Source organism: Heteronotia binoei, chromosome 5, assembly GCF_032191835.1.
Source record: "Heteronotia binoei isolate CCM8104 ecotype False Entrance Well chromosome 5, APGP_CSIRO_Hbin_v1, whole genome shotgun sequence".
Taxonomy (NCBI): domain Eukaryota; kingdom Metazoa; phylum Chordata; class Lepidosauria; order Squamata; family Gekkonidae; genus Heteronotia; species Heteronotia binoei.
The window spans coordinates 12,253,318-12,280,130 of NC_083227.1; the positions used below are offsets into that span (position 1 = coordinate 12,253,318).

The 26,813-nt window shown below is 48.4% G+C and overlaps 2 protein-coding genes and 1 long non-coding RNA gene across 3 annotated transcripts in view; 1 reads left to right on the top strand and 2 right to left on the bottom strand.

The window, feature by feature from the left end:
* LOC132571714 (zinc finger protein 91-like) overlaps window positions 1-26,813 on the bottom strand; it is a 250,554-nt gene that overhangs the window by 217,280 nt on the left and 6,461 nt on the right. The gene's annotated exons all lie outside the window — the stretch shown is intronic.
* On the top strand, window positions 7,123-11,644 carry LOC132571123 (zinc finger protein 239-like). Its single transcript, XM_060237806.1, has 2 exons — window positions 7,123-7,444; window positions 9,509-11,644. Exon 2 carries the CDS (start codon window positions 9,663-9,665, stop codon window positions 10,485-10,487), a length of 825 nt encoding a protein of 274 aa, XP_060093789.1. The 5' UTR covers window positions 7,123-7,444; window positions 9,509-9,662; the 3' UTR covers window positions 10,488-11,644.
* Window positions 23,705-25,897, bottom strand: LOC132571142 (uncharacterized). Its single transcript, XR_009555379.1, has 2 exons — window positions 25,853-25,897; window positions 23,705-23,904 (listed from the first exon to the last, which is right to left on the bottom strand). It is a non-coding gene; the product is annotated as an uncharacterized LOC132571142 (long non-coding RNA).

Genomic DNA, 26,813 nt, shown 5'->3' on the forward strand with positions numbered 1-26,813 from the left:
TGTATTGTGAGAAAGGGAGAAAAGTACTTCTTTCTCTACTTTCTCCATTCCATGCATTATCTTGTAAACCTCTATCATGTCACCCCGCAGTCGACGTTTCTCCAAGCTAAAGAGTCCCAAGCGTTTCAACCTTTCTTCATAGGGAAAGTGCTCCAGCCCTTTAATCATTCTAGTTGCCCTTCTCTGCACCTTCTCTAAAGCTATAATATCCTTTTTGAGGTGCGGCGACCAGAACTGCACACAGTACTCCAAATGAGACCGCACCATCGATTTATACAGGGGCATTATGATACTGGCTGATTTGTTTTCAATTCCCTTCCTAATAATTCCCAGCATGGCATTGGCCTTTTTTATTGCAAACGCACACTGTCTTGACACTTTCAGTGAGTTATCTATCATGACCCCAAGATCTCTCTCTTGATCAGTCTCTGCCAGTTCACACCCCATCAACTTGTATTTGTAGCTGGGATTCTTAGCCCCAATGTGCATTACTTTGCACTTGGCCACATTGAACCGCATCTGCCACGTTGACGCCCACTCACCCAGCCTCAACAGATCCCTTTGGAGTTCCTCACAATCCTCTCTGGTTCTCACCACCCTGAACAATTTAGTGTCATCCGCAAACTTGGCCACTTCACTGCTCACTCCCAACTCTAAATCATTTATGAACAAGTTAAAGAGCATGGGACCCAGTACCGAGCCCTGTGGCACCCCACTGCTTACCGTCCTCCACTGCGAAGACTGCCCATTTATACTCACTCTCTGCTTCCTATTACTCAGCCAGTTTTTGATCCACAAGAGGACCTGTCCTTTTACTCCATGATTCTCAAGCTTTCTAAGGAGCCTTTGATGAGGAACTTTATCAAAAGCTTTCTGGAAGTCAAGGTAAACAACATCTATCGGGTCTCCTTTGTCCACATGTTTGTTCACCCCCTCAAAGAAATGCAACAGGTTAGTGAGGCAAGATCTTCCCTTGCAGAACCCATGCTGAGTCTTCCTCAATAACCCGTGTTCATCAATGTGCCTACTCATTCTGTCCTTGATAATGGTTTCTACCAACTTTCCCGGTATTGAAGTCAGACTGACTGGCCTGTAATTTCCCGGATCTCCTCTGGAACCTTTTTTAAAGATGGGGGTGACATTTGCTACCTTCTAGTCCTCAGGAACGGAGGCAGATTTCAATGAAAGATTACAGATTTTTGTTAGAAGATCCACAAGTTCAACTTTGAGTTCCTTCAGAACTCTCGGATGTATGCCATCCGGACCCGGTGACTTATTAGTTTTTAATTTGTCTATCAGTTGTAGGACCTCCTCATTTGTCACCTCAATCTGACTCAGGTCTTTCAACACCCCTTCCAAAATTAGTGGTTCTGGGGCGGGCAAAAAGTTCTCGTCTTCTACAGTGAAGACGGAGGCAAAAAATTCATTTAGCTTCTCAGCCATTTCCCTATCCTCCTTCAGTAATCCTTTTACCCCATGGTCATCCAAGGGCCCCACTGCCTCCCTGGCTGGTTTCCTACTTCTAATATATTTGAAGAAAGTTTTATTGTTGGTCTTTATGTTTTTTGCAATATGCTCCTCATAGTCCCTTTTTGCCTGCCTGATCACAGCCAATTGTTCGGGAGCCTGACAGGAGCCCTCCGGGGGCCTGATTCGGCCCCCGAGCCATATGTTTGACACCCCTGCCTTAGGAGAATTCAAACAGGCCAAAATAAAAGCCTACAAAGATAGGATCTGAACAGATTAAGCAGGGGAAGATTTCAATTTTAAGTGGGATAGGGGTTGAAAATGTGAGTCCATCTGTCCTTATATCTTGGAGAGCAAAGAGATCCAAATAGGCAGCTGTGTTGGTCTGAAGCAGTAGAACAAAATAGGAGTCGATTGTACCTTTAAGTGCAAAACACGAGGTCGGTTGTACCTCATTCCTTGTCTGGAGAAGTGTGCATGCACACGAAAGCTTGCATTCTGAATTAAACCAAACTGGAGAGTCAGTTTGGTGTAGTGGTTAAGTGTGTGAACTCTTATCTGGGAGAACCGGGTTTGATTCCCCACTCCTCCACTTGCACCTGCTGGAATGGCTTGGGGCAGCCATAGCTCTGGCAGAGGTTGTCTTGAAAGGGCAGCTGCTGTGAGAGCCCTCTCCAGCCCCACCCACCTCACAGGGTGTCTGTTGTTGGGGAGGAATGTAAAGGAGATTGTGAGCCGCTCTGAGACTCTTCGGAGTGGAGGGCGGGATATAAATCCAATATCTTCTTTTTCTTCAACTAAGTTGGTCTTAAAGGTGCAATCGACTCCTACTTGGAGAGCAAAGTGATTTCAGTTGCATATCACACCTAATCCAATCAGGCCTGCTATTCTCATTCAGTTGCTATTGTCATTTTGGCATCTGCAGTCACTCTCCAACTGGGGTGTATTCCCACTACGCTAAACGATGCATTTTGCAACTGGATTTTTGCTATTCTCACACGATAAAAATCCAGTTGCAAAACACATTATTTTTAGCATAGCATTAATGCACCCCAAGATTTAAGACCAGATGGGCTCCCCTTCTAGCTGTATCTGAAGAAGCAAGCAGTGACTCAGGAGAGCTCGTCCTCTACCACAAATTTTTCTAGTTGCTACTGGATGCTTGCTGTTTTCTACTGCTACAGACAGACTAGGTCTACTCAACCATAATAATATCACTAATAATTAGGGGCAGGACGGTGGCTCAGTGGTAGAGCATCTGCTTGGTAAGCAGAAGGTCCCAGGTTCAATCCCTGGCATCTCCAACTAAAAAGAGTCCAGGCAAATAGGTGTGAAAAACCTCAACTGGAGACCCTGGTGAGCCGCTGCCAGTCTGAGTAGACAATACTGACTTTAGGGGAGGGATGGTGGCTCAGTGGTCCAGCATCTGCTTGGTAAGCAGAAGGTCCCAGGTTCAATCCCTGGCATCTCCACTAAAAAAGAGTCCAGGCAAGTAGGTGTGAAAAACCTCAGCTTGAGACCCTGGAGAGCTGCTGCCAGTCTGAGTAGACAATACTGACTTTGATGGACCGAGGGGGGGGGTCTGATTCAGTAGAAGGCAGCTTCATGCGTTCGCTATTAAAAATTATTTTGATATAACTTTAAATACTTCAACTCCCCTCCCCCCGCAGCCCCGTTTTAGGCAAAATAGATTGCCGTGAGCCCTAAAAATTCATATTTTTTGAATGTAAGGGGGGAAAGTTAAAACGTTTTCTTCAATCCTCAAGGATTCATTTTCCTCCCTTCTGATTTTAAATGGGATCAATACATTTTTGTGGGCCCCTAAAAGTATCGCAGGCTCTAGGCACTGTGCCTAATGGGGAAATCGGCCCTTTCAATCCACTTTCAATGCACTTTCCAACTGGATTTGCCAGTTCACACAGGGTCAAGAGCTTGGGGGTGCTATTGGAGCCTTCCTTAAAGATGGAGGCTCAGATAGCAGCCACTGCTAAGTCCACATTTTTTCATCTTAGGCGGGCAAGGCAGCTGGCCCCCTTTCTGGAGCGCGACGACCTAGCAACAGTGATCCATGCTACGGTCACCTCAAGGTTGGACTACTGCAATGCCCTCTACATGGGGCTGCCCTTGTCTCGGACCCGGAAACTGCAGCTGGTGCAGAATGCCGCGGCCCGGCTGTTACTGGGTCTCCCAAAGTGGGGACACATCCGGCCGGGTCTCCGGACTCTGCACTGGCTTCCAGTGATATACCGAGTCCGGTACAAGGTGCTGGTTATCACCTTTAAAGCCCTATATGGCCTGGGACCTGCCTACCTGAAGGACCGTCTCTCCCCACATGTTCCCCAGAGAGCACTGAGGTCAGGAAAACAAAATCTCCTCACTATCCCCGGGCCAAAAGAAGCCCGTCTGAAAGCCACCAGAGAAAGGGCTTTCTCCGTTATGGCCCCCATATGGTGGAATCAGCTGCCGGAAGAGGTGAGGGCCCTGCGGGACTTGGCGCAGTTCCGCAGGGCCTGTAAGACGACCCTCTTCCGGCTAGCCTATACCTAGCCAGAATGACAACTGATGTAACTGGCCAGCCATCTGTTTACAGTAAATTGAAATATTCTGTTTTAAAGTTTTAACTGTTTAAATATTTAATTGTTTTATACCTGAAATTGTTTAAATTTTATGTCGATTAATTGTTGGAAGCCGCCCTGAGCCATCCGCGGGAAGGGCGGGATATAAATCCCAAATAAATAAATAAATAAGTAATGGGCAAAATAAATAATAAACAGCGCAAAGCCCTCCTAGGCGAGGGGTGTCAAACGTAAGGCTCGGGGGCCGGATCAGGCCTCCGGAAGGGTCCTGCCCAGTATTCCCTCTAAGATGAGTTAGCATAAACTAATTTACAGATTTTTTTTCTCTAGCTCACACATTTTTGTCTTAGCTCAGGAAGGATGTCCCTAGAGCACACTAATTGATGCAGTAGCTCACGACCTTAGAGGCCCCGTGGCGCAGAGTGGTAAAGCAGCAGTACTGCAGTACTGAGGTCTGAACTGTCTGCTCGCGACCTGAGTTCGATTCCAGCAGAAGCTGGATTCCAGGTAGCCGGCCCGAGGTTGACTCAGCCTTCCATCCTTCCGAGGTCGGTCAAATGAGTCCCCAGCTTGCTGGGGGGAAAGTGTAGCTGACTGGGGAAGGCAATGGCAAACCACCCCGTCAAAAGTCTGCCGTGAAAACGTCGTGATGCGACGTCACCCCAGAGTCGGAAACGACTGGTGCTTGCACAGGGGACCTTTCCTTTCCCACAACCTTAATGCCAGTAGCTCACAAAGTAGAATTTTTGCTCACAAGGCTTTGCAGCTTAGAGGGAACATTGGACTCCTGCCAGGCCCGCGAGCGAATCAAAAGTAGGTTTGCAGTTTACAGAGACACACCTGAACAACCCCTGATTGCTACAGCACAGCGTCTCCAGATTTTGATGCAATAATTCGGAACAAGAGGTGTCAGTTATCAGAGACTGTTAAATAAACAAAATATTAAAGGTAGTCCCTTGTGCAAACACCAGTCGTTTCCAACTCTGGGGTGACGTTGCTTTCACAACGTTTTCACGGCAGACTTTTTACAGGGTGGTTTGCCACTGCCTTCCCCAGTCATCTACACTCCCCCCCACCCGAGCAAGTTGGGTACTCCTTTGACCGAACTCGGAAGTGTGGAAGGAAACAAAATATTGCAAGGGTGCAAATCTTTAAAGAGATCAGTTCCCGAGAGAGAAGAGCCCCGTGGCGCAGAGTGGAAAAGCTGCAGTACTGCAGTCGGAGCCCTCTGCTCACGACCTGATGAGTTTGATTCCAGCGGAAGCTGGGTTCAAGTAGCCGGCTCCAGGTTGACTCAGCCTAGTTCCATCCTTCCGAGGTCGGTAAAATGAGTACCCAGCTTGCTGGGAGGAAAGTGTAATGACTGGGGAAGGCAATGGCAAACCACCCCGTAAAAAGGGTGTCTGTTGTGGGGGAGGAAGGGAAAAGAGATTGCAGGCCGCTCTGAGCTTCTGTCCATGAAAGGGCAGCTGTTGTGAGAGCCCTCTCAGCCCCACCCACCTCACAGGGTGTCTGTTGTGGGGAAGGAAGGGAAAGGAGATTGTGAGCCGCTCTGAGCCTCAGTCCTTGAAAGGGCAGCTGCTGTGAGAGCCCTCTCAGCCCCACTCACCTCACAGGGTGTCTGTTGTGGGGAAGGAAGGGAAAGGAGATTGTGAGCCGCTCTGAGCCTCAGTCCTTGAAAGGGCAGCTGCTGTGAGAGCCCTCTCAGCCCCATCCACCTCACAGGGTGTCTGTTGTGGGGAAGGAAGGGAAAGGAGATTGTGAGCCACTCTGAGCCTCAGTCCTTGAAAGGGCAGCTGCTGTGAGAGCCCTCTCCAGCCCCACCCACCTCACAGGGTGTCTGTTGTGGGGGAGGAAGGGAAAGGAGATTGTGAGCCGCTCTGAGCCTCTGTCCTTGAAAGGGCAGCTGCTGCGAGAGCCCTCTAGCCCAACCCACCTCACAGGGTGTCTGTTGTGGGGGAGGAAGGGAAAGGAGATTGTAGGCCGCTCTGAGCCCCTGTCCTTGAAAGGGCAGCTGCTGTGAGAGCCCTCTCAGTCCTACCCACCTCACAGGGTGTCTGTTGTGGGGGAGGAAGGGAAAGGAGATTGTAGGCCGCTCTGAGCCTCTGTCCTTGAAAGGGCAGCTGCTGTGAGAGCCCTCTCAGTCCCACCCACCTCACAGGGTGTCTGTTGTGGGGGAGGAAGGGAAAGGAGATTGTGAGCCGCTCTGAGCCTCTGTCCTTGAAAGGGCAGCTGCTGTGAGAGCCCTCTCAGCCCCACCCACCTCACAGGGTTCTGTTGTGGGGAGGAAGGTAAAGGAGATTGTGAGCCACTCTGAGCCTCTGTCCTTGAAAGGGCAGCTGCTGTGAGAGCCCTCTCAGCCCCACCCACCTCACAGGGTGTCTGTTGTGGGGGAGGATGGGAAAGGAGATTGTAGGCCGCTCTGAGCCCCTGTCCTTGAAAGGGCAGCTGCTGTGAGAGCCCTCTCAGTCCCACCCACCTCACAGGGTGTCTGTTGTGGGGGAGGAAGGGAAAGGAGATTGTAGGCCGCTCTGAGCCCCTGTCCTTGAAAGGGCAGCTTCTGTGAGAGCCCTCTCAGCCCCACCCACCTCACAGGGTGTCTGTTGTGGGGGAGGAAGGGAAAGGAGATTGTAGGCCGCTCTGAGCCCCTGTCCTTGAAAGGGCAGCTTCTGTGAGAGCCCTCTCAGCCCCACCCACCTCACAGGGTGTCTGTTGTGGGGGAGGAAGGGAAAGGAAATTGTGAGCCGCTCTGAGCCTCTGATTCAGAGAGATGGGCAGAGTATAAATATGCAGTCTCATCCTCCTCCCCTGGCTCTACCCCCAAATCTCCAGGAATTTCCCAGCCTGGAGATGGCAACCCTAAGCCCCCATCCCCCGCCGGTAGCCAGGGGGAGACCTGGAAACCCGGGTTTGGGAGGGGGAGTCGCCTTTCCTCTGCTGAATCTACAGCTGCCTGCGGCTTCCTCTTTCTCCCGGCGGGACACCCCCCCCTCGCCTCGCTCACCGGACCTGCCTGGGATCGGGACCGCTGCTGCAAGGCGAGCAAAGACAAAGGCCGCTTGCCCCCCCTGTGGACTCCGCCCTGGGAGGAAGTGACCTTTCTGCAGGAATTCGGAGTCGCTCCGCCTGCATCCGGAATCGCCTCCCTGCAAACGGAATTCTGCAGAGGCTCTTTTGCAAAAGGGGGCTCGGGTTTATCGGCGTGGGGGGGGGGGAGAGCTGCATGATCTCGGGGTGCCCCTTCCAACCAGGAGGGGGAGCAGCGGGGCTTCTTTGGCACCCCAGAAAGAGCGCCTGGGGAGGTCACGTCCATCCCTCCCCCGACGTGGGAACGCCGCCTTTTTGTCTTTCCCACCACGCTGTCCCCCCACCCAAGCCCTCCCCCACCCACGCTGGAGCTGGTGAGTTCTGCCGGCTGCTCTTTGGGCCAAGGGAGGACCAGGCGGGAGAACTGGGGGTGGGTGGTTGGGAAATGCAAAGCCCCCCCGCCCCTCCCCAGCTTTGCAGCAGGAGCCTCTGCCCAGAGGGCCTTCCCCTTTGCCTCCACGTGGGTTTTAGGGTTGCCAAGTCCAACTCAAGAAATGTCTGAGGACTTTGGGGGTGGAGCCGGGAGATTTGGGGGCGGAGCCAGGAGCAAGGGTGTCACAAGCATCATAGGACTCCAAAGGGAGTGCTGGCCATCGCATTTCAAGGGACCCCGCACCTTTTAAATGTCTTCCTTCCATAGGAAATAACGAAGGATAGGGGCACCTTCTTTGGGGGGGGGCTCACAGAACTGGACCCCATATGATCACCATCTTTCAAGTACTTGAAGGGCTGCCCTATGGAGGATGGTGTGGAATTGTTTTTTTGTGCCCCCCCCCCCCCGCCGGAAGGTAAGGACCAGAACTAATGCTGAAATTAAATCAAAAGACTTTCTGGCTCAACATTAAGAAGGACTTCCTGACCGTTAGAGCGATTCCTCAGTGGAACAGGCTTCCTCGGGAGGTGGTGGGCTCTACTTCCTTGGAGGTTTTTAAACAGAGGCTAGATGGCCATCTGACAGCAATGAGGATCCTGTGAATTTAGGGGGAGGTGTTTGTGAGTTTCCTGCATTGTGCAGGGGGTTGGACTAGATGACCCTGGAGGTCCCTTCCAACTCTAGGATTCTATGATCCAATCTTTTTGAAACTTGGTGGGTGTTTTGGGGAGAGCACTGGATGCTATGCTGAAAATTTGCTGCCTCTACCTCAAAAAATATAGCCTCAGAGCCCCAGTATACCCGCGGATCAACCCTCCATTATACCCTATGGGGATCAGTCTTCATAGGGAATAATGGAGCGTCCAGCAGACATTTCCCTTCCCCGCTTTCCGATGACCCTGAAGCGTGGGGAGGGCCTCCAAACCGGGGGATCCCCTGCCCCCACCTAGGGATTGGCAATCCTAGTGGGTTTACAAGATTATGCATGGGATAGTGAATGTAGCTAAAGAAGTACTTTTCTCCGTTTCTCGCAATACGAGAACTTGCGGACATTCAATGAAATTGCTGAGCAGTTGGGTTAGAATGGATAAAAGGAAGTCCATCTTCACCCAAAGGGTGATTAACCCATGGAATTCACTGCCCCAGGATGTGGTGGTGGCTACAAGCACAGCCAGCTTCAAGAGAGGATTGGATCAGCATATGTAGCAGAGATCCATCCGTGGCTATTAGCCACAGCTTATCATTTGAAACTCTCTGCCTGGGGCAAGTGATGCTCTGTATTCTTGGTGCTTGAGGGGGGGCACAGTGGGAGGGCTTCTAGCCCCACTGGTGGACCTCCTGATGGCACTTGGTTTTTTTGGCCACTGTGTGACACAGAGTGTTGGACTGGATGGGCCATTGGCCTGATCCAACATGGCTTCTCTTATGTTCTTATGTGACACAGAGTGTTGGACTGGATGGGCCATTGGCCTGATCCAACATGGCTTCTCTTATGTTCTTAAAAGAATTTCCACTCAATAATACAGCATCAGAAATGTTCACATCGCTGGATAAAACCCAAAGAATTTCCACTCAATAATACAGCATCAGAAATGTTCACATCGCTGGATAAAACCCAAGACATTTTCAATGCAACAGAAGTTTGCTTGCCTCTGTATTGCGCTTGAGTCTTACACTTGATGAAAACTAGTAAAAAGAAGTGTATGGCAGGATCTAGCTCCTCACTTTTTCCCAGGGCTTTTTTGTAGCAGGAACTGCTTTGAATATTAGGCCACTCACCCCTAATGTAGCCAATCCCCCAAGAGCTTACAGGGCTCTTGTTACAGGGCCTACTGTAAGCTCCAGGAGGATTGGCTACATCAGGGGTGTGTGGCCTAAATACAAAGGAGTTCCTACTACAGAAAAAGCCCTGCTTTTTCCACTGTGATTTTACCACAGAGAGCTATTGTTTATTCCATTAGTAGGCTCAGGTTCTCTCTCACCTGGTTTCCTTCTTCATTTCTAGAGAGCAGAAGAGTGAAGAAAGATCCCTGAACCTCAGCCGAAAGAAAGCAGGAAATCTATCACTTCAAAGTGTTGTGACTTCCATGAAATTCCATTCCAAGGTGAATATGAAGGAAGCAAAAGGAGAAACTTAACTGCATCGCCCAGAACTCTTAATGGGTAAACCGAACCTTAGTCCACATCAGAGAATGCAAAATCTGGATCTGAAACCGCTAGAAGGGTCAGAATACAGAAACAGCCTCAGTTTGACCGAAAATCATATTTTACCTGAAGGGCTGCGTACATTGGAGAAAACACACTCACACTCACAGTGCAGAAGAAAATTCATGAATAAGGACAATCTTACTGAATGTCCAAGAGGGCACTCTGTTGAAAAACCATATGTATGTTTCGAATGTGGGAAAAGCTTCAATCGTAGCCAAAACCTTGCTTCACATAACAGAATCCATACAGGAGAAAAGCCATACAAATGCTCTGAATGTGGCATAAGTTTCAGTCATAGTTCAAACCTTTCGTCTCACCAAAGAATTCATACAGGGGAGAAGCCATATAAATGCAATGAATGTGGAATAGGCTTCAGTCAGAGCTCAAACCTCACTTCCCATCAAAGGATCCACACAGCAGAGAAACCATATAAATGTTCAGAGTGTGGAAAGAGCTTTAGTCACAGTTCAACCCTTGCTTCTCATCAGAAAACCCACACGGGGGACAAACCATACAAGTGCTCAGAGTGTGGGAAGAGTTTCAGTCGGAGCACAAACCTTATTTCCCATCAACGAAGCCACACGGGGGAGAAACCGTACAAATGCTCCGAGTGTGGAAGGAGCTTCAATAGAACCTCAACTCTAGATTCCCATCAAAGAATCCACACAGGGGAAAAACCATACAAGTGCTCAGAGTGTGGAAAGAGCTTCAGACACAGCTCAGCCCTAAATTCCCATCAAAATATCCATGTGGATAGAAGCCATATAAACATCTAGAACATGGAAAGATTTTTTTGTTGTAGATGAAGATTTAAGAGACATCAGACTCTTAAGGAGTCACTAGGGATGTGCAGGGGCGGGGGGAGAATTTGTGAATTGTTTGTGTAGTGGAGAGGTATTTGTGAATTACCTGCATTATGCAGGGGATTAGACTAAATTACCCTAGAGCAGGGGTGTCAAACATGCGATCCAGGGGCCAAATCAGGCCCCTGGAGGGTTCCTATCATGCCCTCGAACAGCTGGCTGTCATCTGCTTCCTTCTCTCTCTCTTGCTTCCTTCTGCATGGCAGCTTGCTTTGCCAGGCTTGCTCAATTGCACAGGAGCTACAGAGCAAAACCTCCATTTTCTCCATTGGCTGGGGCTCCTCCCTTGGGGAGGAAGGGTGGGGGAGGCAGAACTTCCCCCCCCCCCCCGGGCTCTCTCAATCACACAGCAGAGCTACTGAACCAAGCCTCTCTTCCTTCTATTGGCTAAGGCTCTGCCCCCCCCCCCCCCCCCGTTTCTTGGGGAAGGAAAGAAAGAGCCACAGCTTCCTTTGCCCAGTTCCCCTGGATCCCATGGGAGAAATACAAAGAAAGCACCTTTAAGACCGAGTGCTAATGTTTTAAGTATTTTAATATATATATATTTGTCTCTGCTACCTAATTTTAAATAGGTACACATACGGCCCGGCCTGACATGACATGACTCGGCCCAACGAGGTCTCATTTAAGTTAGATCCAGCTGTCATAACAAATGAGTTTGACACCCCTTTTCTACAGGTTCCTTCCAACTGTATGATGCTATGACTCTGTTATTCTTCGTCGTGTCAGTTCTGCATGTGTGGAAAGAGCTTCAGTGAGAACGCTCATGTTACAACATAAGAACCTCCCGGATTAAACCAGTGATCACATAGTGGTCAACTCAGTTGCCCTGGAGGGCCAAACAAACAGGGCAACGAACATTGCCTTTAAGCACTGGTATTCAGAGGTTTTCTGTCTCTGGCTATGCAAGCTCCGTTCACTGATGGACCTTTCCTCCAGAAATCTGTCTGGACTCTTTTTTAAAGCCATTCAAAGTCTTGGCCATCGCTAACATTGTTGTTTTTATGGTTTGTATGAATTTTAATTGTTTTCATTATGCTTTGGGTTGGTTATAAAATATGATTTTATTGTGTGTGTGTGTTGTCACTAGTTTTCTTGGTGGCCCTCGTGAGGGCCAGGTGGGATATAGATTTTGTTAAACAATAGACTTAATGGTTGCAGTGCTTCATCAGAAAAGGTTCCAAGGGAGACTCCAACGAGAAGTTCCTGAGTTGGAATTCATTTTGCAGGTTTCACGCTATTGAACGCTGTTATGTATGAAGAACACCGCTCCCCGAAAAATACTTTCAGTTTTAAAAAAAGAAACCACACAGGGGAAAAACCTTTTGAATGCTCTAAGTGTGGAAAGAGATTTACACAGAAATCTAACCTTCAACAACATAAAAAAAAAAAAAACCCACAAGAGGAGTTCTGACCTGGATAACTCAGGCTAGTTCAATCCCGTCAGATCTCAAAAGCTAAGCAGGGCCTAGCTTAGATGGGAGACCTCCAAAGAATACCAGGGCCAGGAGGCAGAGGCAGGCTATATCAAGCAGCTTCTCTGAACGTTCTCCATGCTCCACTAGGAGTCCTCCACAAGTGACCATGACTTTTAGGCACAGATGCACACACACAAAATTAAGAAGGGAAAACACACAGCTTCTCAGACTGTGATAAGTCCTTCCCTAGGTTTCACATCTTAGCCACAGATTACACAAGAATTGAAGCCATAAAACTATAGGAAGGAGCGTACACCTGCTCAGGAGCCTGTACTGAAACTTAGAAGAAGAAGATATTGGATTTATATCCCGCCCTATACCCTGAATCTCAGTGTCTGAGAGCAGTCACAGTCTCCTTTATCTTCTTCCCCCACAACAGATGCCCTGTGAGGTGGGTAGGACTAAGAGGGCTCTCACAGCAGCTGCCCTTTCAAGGACAGAGGCTCAGAGTGGCCTACAATCTCCTTTCCCTTCCTCCCCCACAACAGACACCCCATGCAGTGGGTGGGGCTGAGAGGGCTCTCACAGCAGCTGCCTTTTCAAGGACAGAGGCTCAGAGCGGCCTACAATCTCCTTTCCCTTCCTCCTCCACAACAGACACCCCATGCGGTGGGTGGGGCTGAGAGGGCTCTCACAGCAACTGCCCTTTCAAAGACAGAGGCTCAGAGTGGCCTACCATCTCCTTTCCCTCCCTCCCCCACAACAGACACCCTGTGAGATGGGTGGGGCTGAGAGGGCTCTCACAGCAGCTGCCCTTTCAAGGACAGAGGCTCAGAGCGGCCTACAATCTCCTTTCCCTTCCTCCTCCACAACAGACACCCCATGCGGTGGGTGGGGCTGAGAGAGCTCTCAGCAGCTGCTCCTTCAAGGACAACTCCTACAAGAGCTCTGGCTGACCCAAGGCCATTCCAGCAGGTGCAAGTGGGGGAATCAAACCCGGTTCCCCCAGATAAGAGTCCGCACACTTACCGTAACTACCACACCAAATTGGCTCTCTAGAAAAGAAACCAAATTTAAACTGGGGAGAAACGGTATAAATGCTCAGATTGTGGAAGGAGCTTTAGCCATGAAGAAAGCCTCAAATAGATCTCATGAGAGAGCCAAGTTGGCGTAGTGATTAAGAGTGGGGGACTCCAATTTGGAGAACTGTGCTGCATTCCCCCCTTGAAGGTGGGTGATCTTGGGTCAAAGTTCTCTCAGCCCCCCCAAAAAACTTAGCTCATAACACTACAATCTTCAGATCTCCAGACAATTTTCGGCTATACTACACCTGCTACGTCAGGGGTGGCCAACGGTAGCTCTTCAGATGTTTTTTTGCCTACAACTCCCATCAGCCCCAGCCAGGATGGCCGGGGCTGATGGGAGTTGTAGGCAAAAAACATCTGGGGAGCTACCGTTGGCCACCCCATAATTAATGAATTATATCTCACTCGGAAGGCAGCAAGGATATGTTCTAAGGGGGGCAGGGTGACAGGATTAAATCAAAAGTTTTCTGGGCAATCAGCATTTTTCATGAGGTTGCATCCGGTTCATTGAACGGTCAGTCTGGTTGCATAAGGTTTTTCTTTTATCTTGGACAGCTGATTAAAGCTGTGGGCTGGGTAGGTTGCCAATCCCCAGGTGGGGGCAGGGGATTCCCCAGTTTGAAGGCCCTCCCCCCTGCTTCTGGGTCATCAGCAGCGGGGGGAGGGAAATGTCAGCTGGGCACTCCATTAATCCCTATGGAGACCGATTCCCATAGGGTATAATGGAGAATTGATCCACAGGTAATCGGGAGGGGGCTGTTTTTTTGAGATAGAGGCACTAAATTTTCAGCGTAGCATTTGGTACCTCTCCTCAAAAGACCCTCCAAGTTTCAAAACGATTGGACCAGGGGATCCAATTCTAGGTGTTTATAAACAATTTTATTAGTAACATATGGTAGCAGAACTATATCTACAACTTATAAAGGCTTAAAATAAAAGAAAGATCTACAGCTAAATACTTTAAAACTTTTAAGAATGAATTAATACCAAAATTGCAGAAGCTGATGAACATAATAAGAACCAAAGGGAATGTACCAAATACATGGAAAGAAGCCGTTATTTCTTTGATACCTAAAGAAGATAGAGATGCCACAAATGTGAAAAATTACAGACCAATTTCGCTTTTGAATAATGATTATAAAATATTTACAAGAATTCTGGCCAACGGTAGCTCTCCAGATTTTTTTTTGCCTACAACTCCCATCAGTCCCAGCCAGCATGGCCAATGACTGGGGCTGATGGGAATTGTAGGCAGAAAACATCTGGAGAACTACCGTTAGCCAACCCTGCCCTGTGGGCACCGGTCTGTATACTATGCTTAAATTTGGTGCCTCTACCTCAAAAAACAACCCACTCCTAGAACCCCAGATCCCCGCAGATCAATTTTCCGTTATACCCTATGGGAATGGATCTTTACAGGGAATAATAGAGTGCCCAGCAGACATTTCCCTCCCCCCACCCCCCATGTGGGGAGGGTCTCTAACCTGGGGATTGGCAACCCTAGAACAGTCTGCCTTCCTGATGTCTACAGACGAAGGAAAGGTCCCTTGCGCAAGCACAAGTCATTTCTGACTCTGGGGTGACGTTGCTTTCACGACGTTTTCATAGCAGACTTTTTACGGGGTGGTTTGCCATTGCCTTCCCCAGTCATCTACACTTTCCCCCCAGCAAGCTGGGGACTCATTTTACCGACCTCAGAAGGATGGAAGGCTGAGTCAACCTCGAGCCGGCAACCTGAACACCCAGCTTCCGCCGGGGATCGAACTCAGGTCGTGAGCAGAGCTTAGGACTGCAGTATTTCAGCTTTAACACTCTGCACCACGGGGCTCTTTAAAACAATATAGATACATCAAATTGTAACACCATTTGATAGTAGTAATAGGGATAAAAAGGAGGGATGCGATTCCATAATTGTCGTTCAGTCGAGTTCAGCTCTTTACGACCCCATGGATCAAGTCACGGCAGGCCCTCCTGTCTTCTACCACCCCCCAAAGTCTACTCGATTTCGTGTTAGTTACATTAGTAAGGCTATCCAGCCATCTCCTCTTTGCCGTCCCCTTCTTCTTTTGCCTTCTGTCTTTCCCAGCATCAGGGTCTTCTCCAGTGAGTGCTCCCTTCTCATTTGGTGGCCAAAGTATTGGAGTTTCAGCTTCGGCATCTGACCTTCCAGGGAACAGTCTGAGTTGATTTTCCTCTTAGGACTGACTGATTGGATCTTCTTGCAGTTCAATTCCAGAGTCCACCCTAAATGAAGCAGAAGTCACATTTGCATCATAGGAAAGGAAAGGTCCCCTGTGCAAGCACCAGTCGTTTCCAACTGTGGGGTGCAGTTGCTTTTGCAACGTTTTCATGGCAGACTTTCTACGGGGTGGTTTGCCATTGCCTTCCCCAGTCATTTCACTTCCCCCCCCCCAGCAAGCTGAGTACTCATTTGACCGACCTCGGAAGGATAGAAGGCTGAGTCAACCTGGAGCTGGCTACCTGAACCCAGCTTCCGCTGGGATTGAACTCAGATCGTGAGCAGAGCGTTTGACTGCAGTACTGCAGCTTTACCATTCTGCGCCACGGGGCTCTTTACTTACACGCATACACACAGACTGGGGCTTGTTAGTTTATGGAAATGAGTTATAATCTGTTTGGGAATCTAACAGGAGGGGGAAAGTGAAATGCAAAATACTTGGGGTGAAAACTACTTTGGACACCCTCTCCATTTGCTAACGTATGAAAATGAATTTCTCAAAACCTCAAGAATGGTCTTGAAGTACAGTCTGGAATCCTGCTGGGGCGTGCCAATATTTTGCTTTCAACTGGGAAGGGGATGGTGTTTCGTTGCTGGCAGAAGGAAAGGAAAAGGAAAGGTCCCCTGTGCAAGCACCAGTTGTTTCCGACTCTGGGGTGACGTCGCATTACGACTGACCTCGGAAGGAAGGCCAAGTCAACTTTGGGCCGGCTACCTGAATTGCATTACGACCGACCTCGGAAGGATGGAAGGCCGAGTCAACTTTGGGCCGGCTACCTGAATCCGGCTTTCGCCGGAATCGAACTCAGGTCATGAGCAGAGAGCTCAGACCACAGTACTGCAGTACTGCTGCTTTACCACTCTACGCCACGGAGCCACTAGCTACAGATGAAACCTCTTGTTAAAAGTCCAGGAGCCTGGCAGGCGGGAGTTTCTTGTTGTTACTTGGCAACCCTTCTCTAAAGACATGAAGGCAGAGTTCTGGGTGTCTGGAGAGAGGCACAGCTGGCCCCATGAAGACCCCCCCCCCTCCGAGTCCAAGATAAAGGAGGGTCCCTGCTCTCTTTGGGCTCTCATGTAACCTCCTGTCTTGTAGAGGTCTCAAAGCAATGTGAATCCCTGGCGAATTGTGTGGATGTGTGCAAAGTTGTGTCGACGTTTCTATCCGCTGTCCTGGGAAGTGTCGTTTCTTTGTTATGATACATAGATGTAACAGTGTAAGAGAAAAAGGGATCATCCGTAGGAAGGGGGGTCCATTGTGCTCTACATCCCACTTCCAGCATCTTTTGACTCCTGCCTCTGTGTATGAGCAGACGGTTTTGCCAGCCCTACCAAGTTACCCACTCTTGGGATTCGGAAGCTGATTTTTCCAGGGCTTGAAAGAGGAAAGGAAAAGAAAGGTCTCCTGTGCAAGCACCAGTCATTTCCAACTCCAGGGTGACATTGCTTCCACAACATTTTCACGGCAGACTTTTTACAGGGTAGTTTGCCATTGCCTTCCCCAGTCCTCTACGCTTTCCCCCCAGCAAGCTGGGGGCTCATTTTACCGGCCTCAGAAGGATGGAAGGCTGAGTCAACCTCGAGCCGGCTACCTGAAAACCCAGCTTCCGCCGTGGATCGAACTCAGGTCGTGAGCAGAGCTTAGGACTGCAGTACCGCAGCTTTACCACTCTGCGCCACGGGGCTGTATGGGCCTGAAAGAAACACCCATTAAATTGTGACTTAGAATCATAGAGTTAGAAGGGGCCACACAGACCATCTAGTACAGGAGTGTCAAATTAATTTGTTATGAGGGACAGATCTGACATAAATGAGGCTTTGTCAGGCCGGGCCATGTGCGTCATAAAATTTAATGCCAGGGAGCAGAGACATAAACTTTATAAAGGACACAGACAAACACAAAGATTTAAAACATACTTAAAAGATTAGCACTCTTACAATATTTTGTTTATTTCCTGACACCTCTTTCTCTGAATTATTGCGTCAAAATCTGGAAACAACGTGCTGTAATAATCTTGAGTATGATCTTTAGGTGTCGTTCAGGTGAGTATCTGCAAGCTGCAAACCTACTTTGGATTTACTGACACTCGTTACAGAAATCTCATAGACAAATGCTTTGAGCCTAGGACCCAGAAGAAAATACGAAATGGCTGGGCATTGCAAGCTTTTGTACATAAGCCGCTACGTGTGCTGGTCAACCAATGGAGAAAAGAGAGGCTCTGCTCTGTAGCTTGATTGAGCAAGCCTGGCAAAGCAAGCTGCGATGCAGAAGGTAGCGGAAGAGGGAGAAGGAAGCGGACAATGGTGAATTGCTCGTGGATAGGAGCCCGCCGGGGGGCCTGATCTGGCCCACAGACCGCATATTTGACATCCCTGATCTAGTACAATCTCCAGCTCTGTGTAGGATTAGCCTAGAGAATTCCTGGCAGGTAATTTTAAGACTTGCAGTGACGGGGCAGCTCACCACCTTCTCTACACAGCTGATTCCATTGTTGAACAACTCTCACTGGAAAAAAAGTCATTCCTAATATCCAGCTGGTAGCTTCCCGCCCTTCATTTAGACCCATTATTGTGAGTCCGCTGCCAGCAGGAACAGCTCCCTGTCCTCCTCTAAGGGACAGCCCTTCAAATACTTCAAGAGAGCCATCATGACTGCCCTCAACCTCTCTTTCTCCAGACTGAACATACCCAAGCTTTTCCTCATAGGGCTTGGTCTCCACGCCTCTGGTGATCTTCGCTACCCTCCTCTGTACCCAATCTATTCTGTCCACATCCTTTTGGAAGAGAGGCCTCCAGAACTGCGCATGGGATGGCCTGATGAACACCATGTATAGGTAGGCTTCCCAATCCCCAGATCCCAAGTGGGAGATCCCTCAGTTTTACAGGCTTCCCCCCACCCTCGCAGCCACCACGCAGCTCTAGAAACCTGCAAATGGGTCCCTTTCGAAATGTGCGTGTGTGTGTGCCTTTAAAGTTGAGCAGGAAGTACTTAATGGGAAGGGTCAGCGACATGGTCCCTCGGGTTTGTTTTGCTTTAGTTTCAGAGCAACCAAGTGTGTGGGTGTGGGTGAGAGAGAGCAGCATAGCCTCTGTTCTTTTCAGATGTCGTCATGGAGGGACCAGACCCAGTGTGTGTGTGTGTGTGTGTGAGAGAGAGAGAGGGTTGCCAATCCCCAGGTTTGGAGGCCCTCCCCCCCTTGCTTTAGGATCATCAGAAAGCGGGGGTGGGGGGGGGAGGGAAATGTATACTGGGCAATTATTCCCTATGAAGAATGATTCCCATAGGGAATAATGCGGAATTGATCCACGGGTATGGGGGGCTCTGGAGGGGTATATATTGAGGTAGAGGCACCAAATTTTCAGTAAAGCATCTATTGCCTCTCCCCAAAACACCCCCCCCAAGTTTCAAAACGATTGGACCAGGGGGTCCAGTTCTATGAGCCCCAAAAGAAGGTGCCCCTATCCATTATTTCCTTTGGAAGGAAGGAATTTAAAAGGTGTGCTGTCCCTTTAAATGTGATGGCCAGAACTCCCTCGGAGTTCAATTATGCTTGTCATACCCTTGCTCCTGGCTCCGCCCTCAATGTCTCCTGGCTCCACCCCCAAAGTCCCCAGATATTTTTTGAATTGGACCTGGCAACCCTATGTACAGGGAAGCTACAACATCTTGCGATCTGAATGTTGCGCCTCTGTTGATACATTCCAAAATGGCATTAGCCTTTTTTGCCGCTGCACCACACTGACCGTACTTAGCGTACAGTCCACCTGTATCCCAAGATCTTGTCACACACACTACTACCCAGCAGCAGGGCCTTTTTTTCTAGAAAAAGAACTCTCAAGAGGGAAATTCAGCAGAGACATGGATGCCCCGATGAACTTTTAAACGTTTTTTGAGAATTTTGTTTCCATGAAGAGGTTCTGGAACTCTGTTCCATTGAGTTCCTCCAGTTAAAAAAAGCCCTGCCAAAAATATTCCCTCCACGACCCCTTTGCCCAGTGGAAATTCACCTTTATATAGAAAGTTTTTTAAAAAAGAAGTCCTGCTTTTTGGAAGATATGTTTTCCCTATGAGTTGCACAATTAACAGCTGGTAACTCATCTCCAGGCCAGGAAAGCCTTCTACTCTTCATTTCCAGGCATTAGGTTTCCCAGGGACAGTTCACCAAAAATAGCATCTATCAGCCCCTCCAATGTGACTCCCAGATAGTCTGGGGAGAAGAAATTGAAACTGGAAGGATTGTTTTAAAATTGTATAATGTTATGAAATGCTTAATGATTTTATTGTGATTTTATTTGGCACCATGTTGTTTTTATTGTTGTTAGCCACCCTGAGCCCGTCAGGGGAGGGCGGGATACAAATGTAATTAAAATAAAATAAAAATGCTCCCAAAGCATTTAAGTACAGCATTTTCATGTATGGTCTTCTTGCCTGGGGGGGAGGGAGAGATTTTGGGGGAAATGAGGGGTAGAAATATCTGAAATGATTGTTTTTTATAAAAAAAAAAGAATGGAGATTATCTTTATTGGCGTCCCCACAAAAGTTCACTTTCCATTACAGCACTGAATTTAGAAATGTATCTGTGTCTCTCTCAGCCAGGATAAAACTCAATTGGGAGAGGGCGGGGGGGGGGGGTCATACATTGTTAGATATGCTATTTTTTTTAAAAAATAGGGCTTTTTTAAAGCAGGAACTCCTTTGCATATTAGGCCACACCCCTCTTATGTAGCCAATCTTCCAAGAGCTTTCAGGGCTGTTTTTACAGGGCCAACTGTAAATTCTTGGAGGATTGGCTACATCAGGGGGTGGAGCCTAATATGCAAAGGAGTTCCTGCTACAAAAAAGCCCTGAAAAATAGCATTTAGTAATAACTTTCTGTTGCCTCATTAGGCTTGCCGGATCCCCCGTTTGTTCAGGCTCCCCCCACCCCGCCAACTGGTCGGTGAGGAGGGGGAGACCTGCCCCGGCAGCCACCATGGGCCTTCAAACCTTGGCAGGTTTAGAAGAGGCTCGCGTTTCTGATTGAGTTTGCGTTTCTGATTGAGATTCAAGAACTGAAAAGCCTTGCTCTGGCCATTCCCCAGCACGTTGGGAGATTTTCTCTGGCTCTACCCTGCCTGTATTATTTATCTTGTCAGACCGATACTCACCTCCGCAATGTGCTCACATTTAGCTCGTTTTAATATTCTCCCATCTAAGGGAGATTTAAGAAAATGCCGTATTTAGATAGGCTGTGCCCATGTGGGATGAATGAGATTGAGGATAATCACCATGTTCCTCTGTACTGTAAATTCTACGATGATCTTCTTGCTGATTCTTTAAAGCCCTTTTTGCAGCCCTTGGAAAGTCGGATCAGAGGACCCTAAGATTTTTTCGTTATTAGCCTCAAACAAGAGTGAAACCATGGAATTTGTAGCAATATTCTTTTACTATGCTTCCAGGAAGAGATTTTTATTTTTTTTTCCCATGGACTCTATTGTTATCCATATGGTGTTGTCTTGTTATGCCGATAAAGGTTTTGACTGTGAAACCCATGCTGGCTTTTAGAAATCACAGCTATTTTTTAAAAATGTTTAAGGAAGATGATATTGGATTTATACCCCGCCCTACACTCTGAGTCACAGAGTCTCAGAGCAGTCTACAATCTCCTTTACCTTCCTTCCCCACAACAGACACCCTGTGAGGTGGGTGGGGCTGAGAGAGCTCTCCCAGAAGCTGCCCTTTTAAGGACAACCTCTGCCAGAGCTATGGCTGACCCAAGGCCATTCCAGCTGCTGCAAGTGGAGGAAGAGGAATCAAACTTGATTCTCCCAGATAAGAGTCTGCACGCTTAACAGCTACACCAAACTGGACTGACTGTTTGATGATATGTTCTAAAACTTTTCTAGGTGCAGACATCAAGCTGATGGGTCGGTAGTGACCCGGCATCCTCCTTTGAGAGTCAGTTTGGTGTAGTAGTTAAGTGCGTGGGCTCTGATCTGGGAGAACCAGGTTTGATTCCCCACTCCTCCACTTGCACCTGCTAGCATGGCCTTGGGTCAGCCATAGCTCTGGCAGAAGTTGTCCTTGAAAGGGCAGCTCCTGTGAGAGGGTGTCTGTTGTGGGGGGAGGAAGAGAAAGGAGATTGTAGGCCACTCTGAGCCTCTGTCCTTGAAAGGGCAGCTGCTGTGAGAGCCCTCTCAGTCCCACCCACCTCACAGGGTGTCTGTTGTGGGGGAGGAAGAGAAAGGAGATTGTAGGCCACTCTGAGCCTCTGTCCTTGAAAGGGCAGCTGCTGTGAGAGCCCTCTCAGTCCCACCCATCTCACAGGGTGTCTGTTGTAAGGGAGGGAGGGAAAGGAGATGGTAGGCCACTCTGAGCCTCTGTCTTTGAAAGGGCAGCTGCTGTGAGAGCCCTCTCCAGCCCCACCCACCTCACAGGGTGTCTGTTGTGGGGGAGGAAGGGAAAGGTGATTGTAGGCCGCTCTGAGCCTCTGTCCTTGAAAGGGCAGCTGCTGTGAGAGCCCTCTCAGCCCCACCCATCTCACAGGGTGTCTGTTGTGGGGGAGGGAGGGAAAGGAGATGGTAGGCCACTCTGAGCCTCTGTCCTTGAAAGGGCAGCTGCTGTGAGAGCCCTCTCCAGCCTCACCCACCTCACAGGGTGTCTGTTGTGGGGGAGGAAGGGAAAGGAGATTGTAGTCCGCTCTGAGCCTCTGTCCTTGAAAGGGCAGCTGCTGTGAGAACCCTCTCCAGCCCCACCTACCTCACAGGGTGTCTGTTGTGGGGGAGGAAGGGAAAGGAGATTGCAGGCCGCTCTGAGCCTCTGTCCTTGAAAGGCAGCTGCTGTGAGAGACCTCTCAGCCCCACCCACCTCACAGGGTGTCTGTTGTGGGGGAGGAAGATAAAGGAGATTTTGACTGCTCTGAGACTCTGAGATTCAGAGGGCAGGATATAAATCCAATATCATCATCATCATCTTATTTCTCCCCTTCCTGAAAATGGAGACAACATTTGCCTGTCTCTAGTTACCTGCAAGAGGACTTTGTAGAACTTTATACACAAGTGAAAAATGACATGCCACACTAACCTTTGACACATTTAATAAAGCTCAACTCATAACCCCCCCGCCCCAAGCACAGAAAACTCAAAATCTGATTTACTTGATACCCTTCCTTAGCCGAGCTTGGTTTTCTCTGATTTATTATGAAACATTTAATCTAGGGTTGCCAACTGCTTGAAGGAAAAAATGTGCTGTTCCTTTAACAGATAGCAAAAAAGAAGCTACAGTTAACCATATAAATATATTCAGTCACAGAACTGTGTGGCACTCCAAACTTCTATGTAATAAAGTTTTTTGAAGTCTTCAACGTGTCTTCAACCTGTTTTACAACACAACAATATCTTAGTACAATGCAGAAAACCGCACCAACATCAACATAAACGCATCTGACTTGTGTCCACTATAATCTCTTTAACTGGACAAGAGCCTTCCTTAGCGGAACTTGATTTTCTCTGATTTACTAAGAAACATTTATTCTAGGGCTGCCAACTGCTTGAAGGAACAAATGTGCTCTTCCTTTAATAGAGGCATTATGAGATTTTATTTCTCTCCTCGGACACCCATTTCCGCATACGAAGCCCTTGGAGAAAAGGCAAGATATTTTTTCCCTTGAGGCCTGTTAGCTACTCTAATGCAGATACCTTTCCATATTAAGTGATATGGAAAGAAAATTCTTTCACTGTGCTCCATAAAGGCACAGTCTCCAAGAAGGAATTCAAGGGGAGCTCAGAGGAGACAGAAGTCAAAGGTAAGTCTTCTGTCTCCTGTGCGGGTTTTTCCTGTGTGTGGGTTCTTCGATGCCGTTGAAGATGGTTGCTTTGACGAAATCTCTTTCCACACTCTGAGCATTCAAAAAGTTTCTCCCCCGTGTGGGTTCTTTGATGCCGCCGAAGGTTGAAACTCCTACTGAATCGGTTTCCACATTCTGAGCATTCAAAAGGTTTTTCCCCTGTGTGGGTTCTTTTATGCCGCAGACGACCGCTGCTCTGATTGAACCTCATCCCACACTCTGAGCATTTAAACGGTTTCTCCCCTGTGTGGGTTCTTTGATGCTGCTGGAGTTCGCCACTCTGATTGAATCTTTTCCCACACTCTGAGCATCTAAATGGTTTCTCCCCCGTGTGGATTCTTTGATGCCGTTGAAGGTGGTGGCTCTGACTGAATCTCTTTCCACACTCTGAGCATTCAAACGGTTTCTCCCCTGTGTGGGTTTTCAGATGCTCGTGAAGATTGCCCCTCTGACTGAATTTCTTTCCACACTCTAAGCACTCAAAAGGTTTCTTTTCTCTTTGCATTATTCTGTTCACGAGAAGCTGAGGTCTATGTTTGAAGTGCTTTCCACACTGAATGGATTTACCTGTCTTCAGTACATTGTGCTTTGGAAGAGCTGCGTTATGCTTTCTTCCATCTCTCTTCTCAAAAAAATGGTTGTCTTTCTTCCTCTCAGGTCTGCCTTGATTCCTGATGTTGCCTTTCAAGTCTTCATTATTAACTCTGTCTGGCAATCGTGGATAAAGTTCCTCACCCTCCTCATGCCTCTGATCATGCGCTGCTGGAATAAAGAGAGAGACAGCATTAGATAGCATTAGTTATCAAACTCTTTCAGCCTAGTCTCAAGGAATACCAGGGTTACCAAGGCCACTTTTGAAGATTATGTGCACCTGCAATTGGGATGGCAAATACTTGGGGGGGGGGAGGGATTGAGTTTGGTGTAGTGGTTAAGTGTGCGGACTCTTATCTGGGAGAACCGGATTTGATTCCCCACTCCTCCACTTGCACCCGCTAGCATGGCCTTGGGTCAGCCATAGCTCTGGCAGAGGTTGTCCTTGAAAGGGCAGCTGCTGTGAGAGCCCTCTCAGCCCCACCCACCTCACAGGGTGTCTGTTGTGGGGGAGGAAGGCAAAGGAGATTGTAGGCCACTCTGAGCCTCTGTCCTTGAAAGGGCAGCTGCTGTGAGATCCCTCTCCAGCCCCACCCACCTCACAGGGTGTCTGTTGTGGGGGAGGAAGGGAAAGGAGAATGTAGGCCGCTCTGAGCCTCTGTCCTTGAAAGGGCAGCTGCTGTAAGAGCCCTCTCAGCCCCACCCACCTCACAGGGTGTCTGTTGTGGGGGAGGAAGGGAAAGGAGATTTTGACTGCTCTGAGCCTCTGAGATTCAGAAGGCAGGATATAAATCCAATATCATCTTCTTCTTTTTCCCCTTCCTGAAAATGGAGACATTTGCCTGCCTCCAGTTACCTGCAAGAGGACTTTGTAGAAATTTCTCTGCCTATCTCTGCGCAACAGTTCTCAAACTCTTTCAGCCTAGTCTCAAGGGTTACCAGGGCTACCAAGGCCACTCTTGAAGATTATGTGCACCTGCAATGGGGATGGCAAATACTTGGGGGGGAGGGATTGCGTTTGGTGTAGTGGTTAAGTGTGCGGACTCTTATCTGGAAGAACCGGGTTTGATTCCCCACTCTTCCACTTGCACCTGTTGGAATGGCCTTGGGTTATCCATAGCTCTGGCAGAGGTGGTCCTTGAAAGGGCAGCTGTTGTGAGAGCCCTCTCAACCCCACCCACCTCACTGGGTGTCTGTTGTGGGGGAAGAAGATATAGGAGATTGTGAGCCACTCTGAGACTCTGAGATTTAGAGTGGAGGGCGGGGTATAAATCCAATATCATAATCTTCTTTCTTTTCCTTCTTCCATCAGAGGTCCATCAGTGGCTATTGGCCACAGGGTATAGTTGGAACTCTCTGTCTGCGGCAAGTGATGCTCTGTGTGTTTGATTCCCCACTCCTCCACTTGCACCTGCTGGAATGGCCTTGGGTTAGCCATAGCTCTGGCAGGGGTGGTCCTTGAAAGGGCAGCTGCTGTGAGAGCCCTCTCAACCCCACCCACCTCACAAGGTGTCTGTTGTGCGTGTAGAAGACCTAGGAGATTGTAAGCCGCTCTGAGTCTCTGATTCAGGGAGAAGGGCGGGGTATAAATCTGCAATTCAATTCTTCTTCTTTCCTATGAAAATGTAACGGTTTTAAGCAAAGCTATAAGAGGGGGGGGGGGAAAGCCTGCCGAGTCAGTTTTCGCAAAGTCCGTCCTGCCTATAACTGTCATGAGTCAATAAATATCCATCAGTGAAATGGACTGTTGGTGATGATTGAACTGCTGGGGTCTCTGAACTGCTTACCACAGGCAAGGTCCAATGGCTGCAATAGGAAAAGGAATGATGGCCCTTTGGCATCATCCAGCTTGGCTGACCTTGACTGAACCCACAACCTTTCCCCAGGAAATCCAGGACTGAAGGCTAACACAGCCTTTCAAGAGCCGCAGCTGAGCTCTTGCCCAGGTGGAGCTTCTGAACCTTCAGATTTCAGGCCCCCGAAGGCCTCCCTCCTGTCTTGCCCACTGAGGTTTATACTTCTACCAAATTAAGATTAGCTCAGCAGAAAAGTCCCATGGGTATTCCTTGCTCATTCCCTGGACATTAACACGAAGGATACCCCCTCTCAGCCAGCCCACATGGAAAGAAAATCCTCTCTTGAAATCCTCTTGAGGAACTCTCCAGCCTTTCTTCGGATGCAACTGATCAAAGCCACCAAGTTATTACACCGCCTTTCAATTTGCAAAAATATGTGTACAACACAGGATAAGAGCCCCACGGCACAGAGTGGTAAAGCTGCAGTACTGCAGTCGGAGCCCTCTGCTCACAACCTGAGTTCGATCCCAGCGGAAGCTGGTTCAGGTAGCCAGCTCCAGGTTGACTCAGCCTTCTATCCTTCCGAGGTTGGTCAAATGAGTCCCCAGCTTGCTGGGGGGAAAGTGTAGATGACTGGGGAAGGCAATTGCAAACCACCCCGTCAAAAGTCTGCTGTGAAAACCTGAAAGCAACATCACCCCAGAGTCAAAAACGACTGGTGCTCGCCCAGGGGACTACCTTTACCTTTACAACACAGAACAGACAATACTTCTCTCAAAAAGACATCTCTCTAGATTTTGGTGACGTTTCAATTCTGTCTTGATGGCTTAATTATTTCGGAACCAAGTTCTACATTCTCTAATCACAGCATTAAGCTTCTCATTTCAGTGTGAACATCAGGCTCTTTCCCGATCAAAATCTAGAGAGATGTCTTTTTAAGAATGCGGCTGCGTTGAAGCTACACTCCTCAGGAGCGCCCACCTTGTGAATTTCAGTTGGACTATTCCCAAGTCTGGATTTATATCTTTTCATTTGGAGAGGAGGTTTTTTGGCCCCTTTGGGGTTTTCTGTTACTTTAAAAGGCCTTAGCACCGCCGGCCTCTATCATTATTGTATCATTAGCCGCCCTGAGCCTGCCTTTGGCGGGGGAGGGCGGGATATAAAAATAAATTTTATTATTATTATTATTATTATTATTATTATTATTATTATTATTATTATTATTATTATTATTATTATTATTATTATTATTATTATTTATTGTATTGTCTGTTCTGTGTTGTA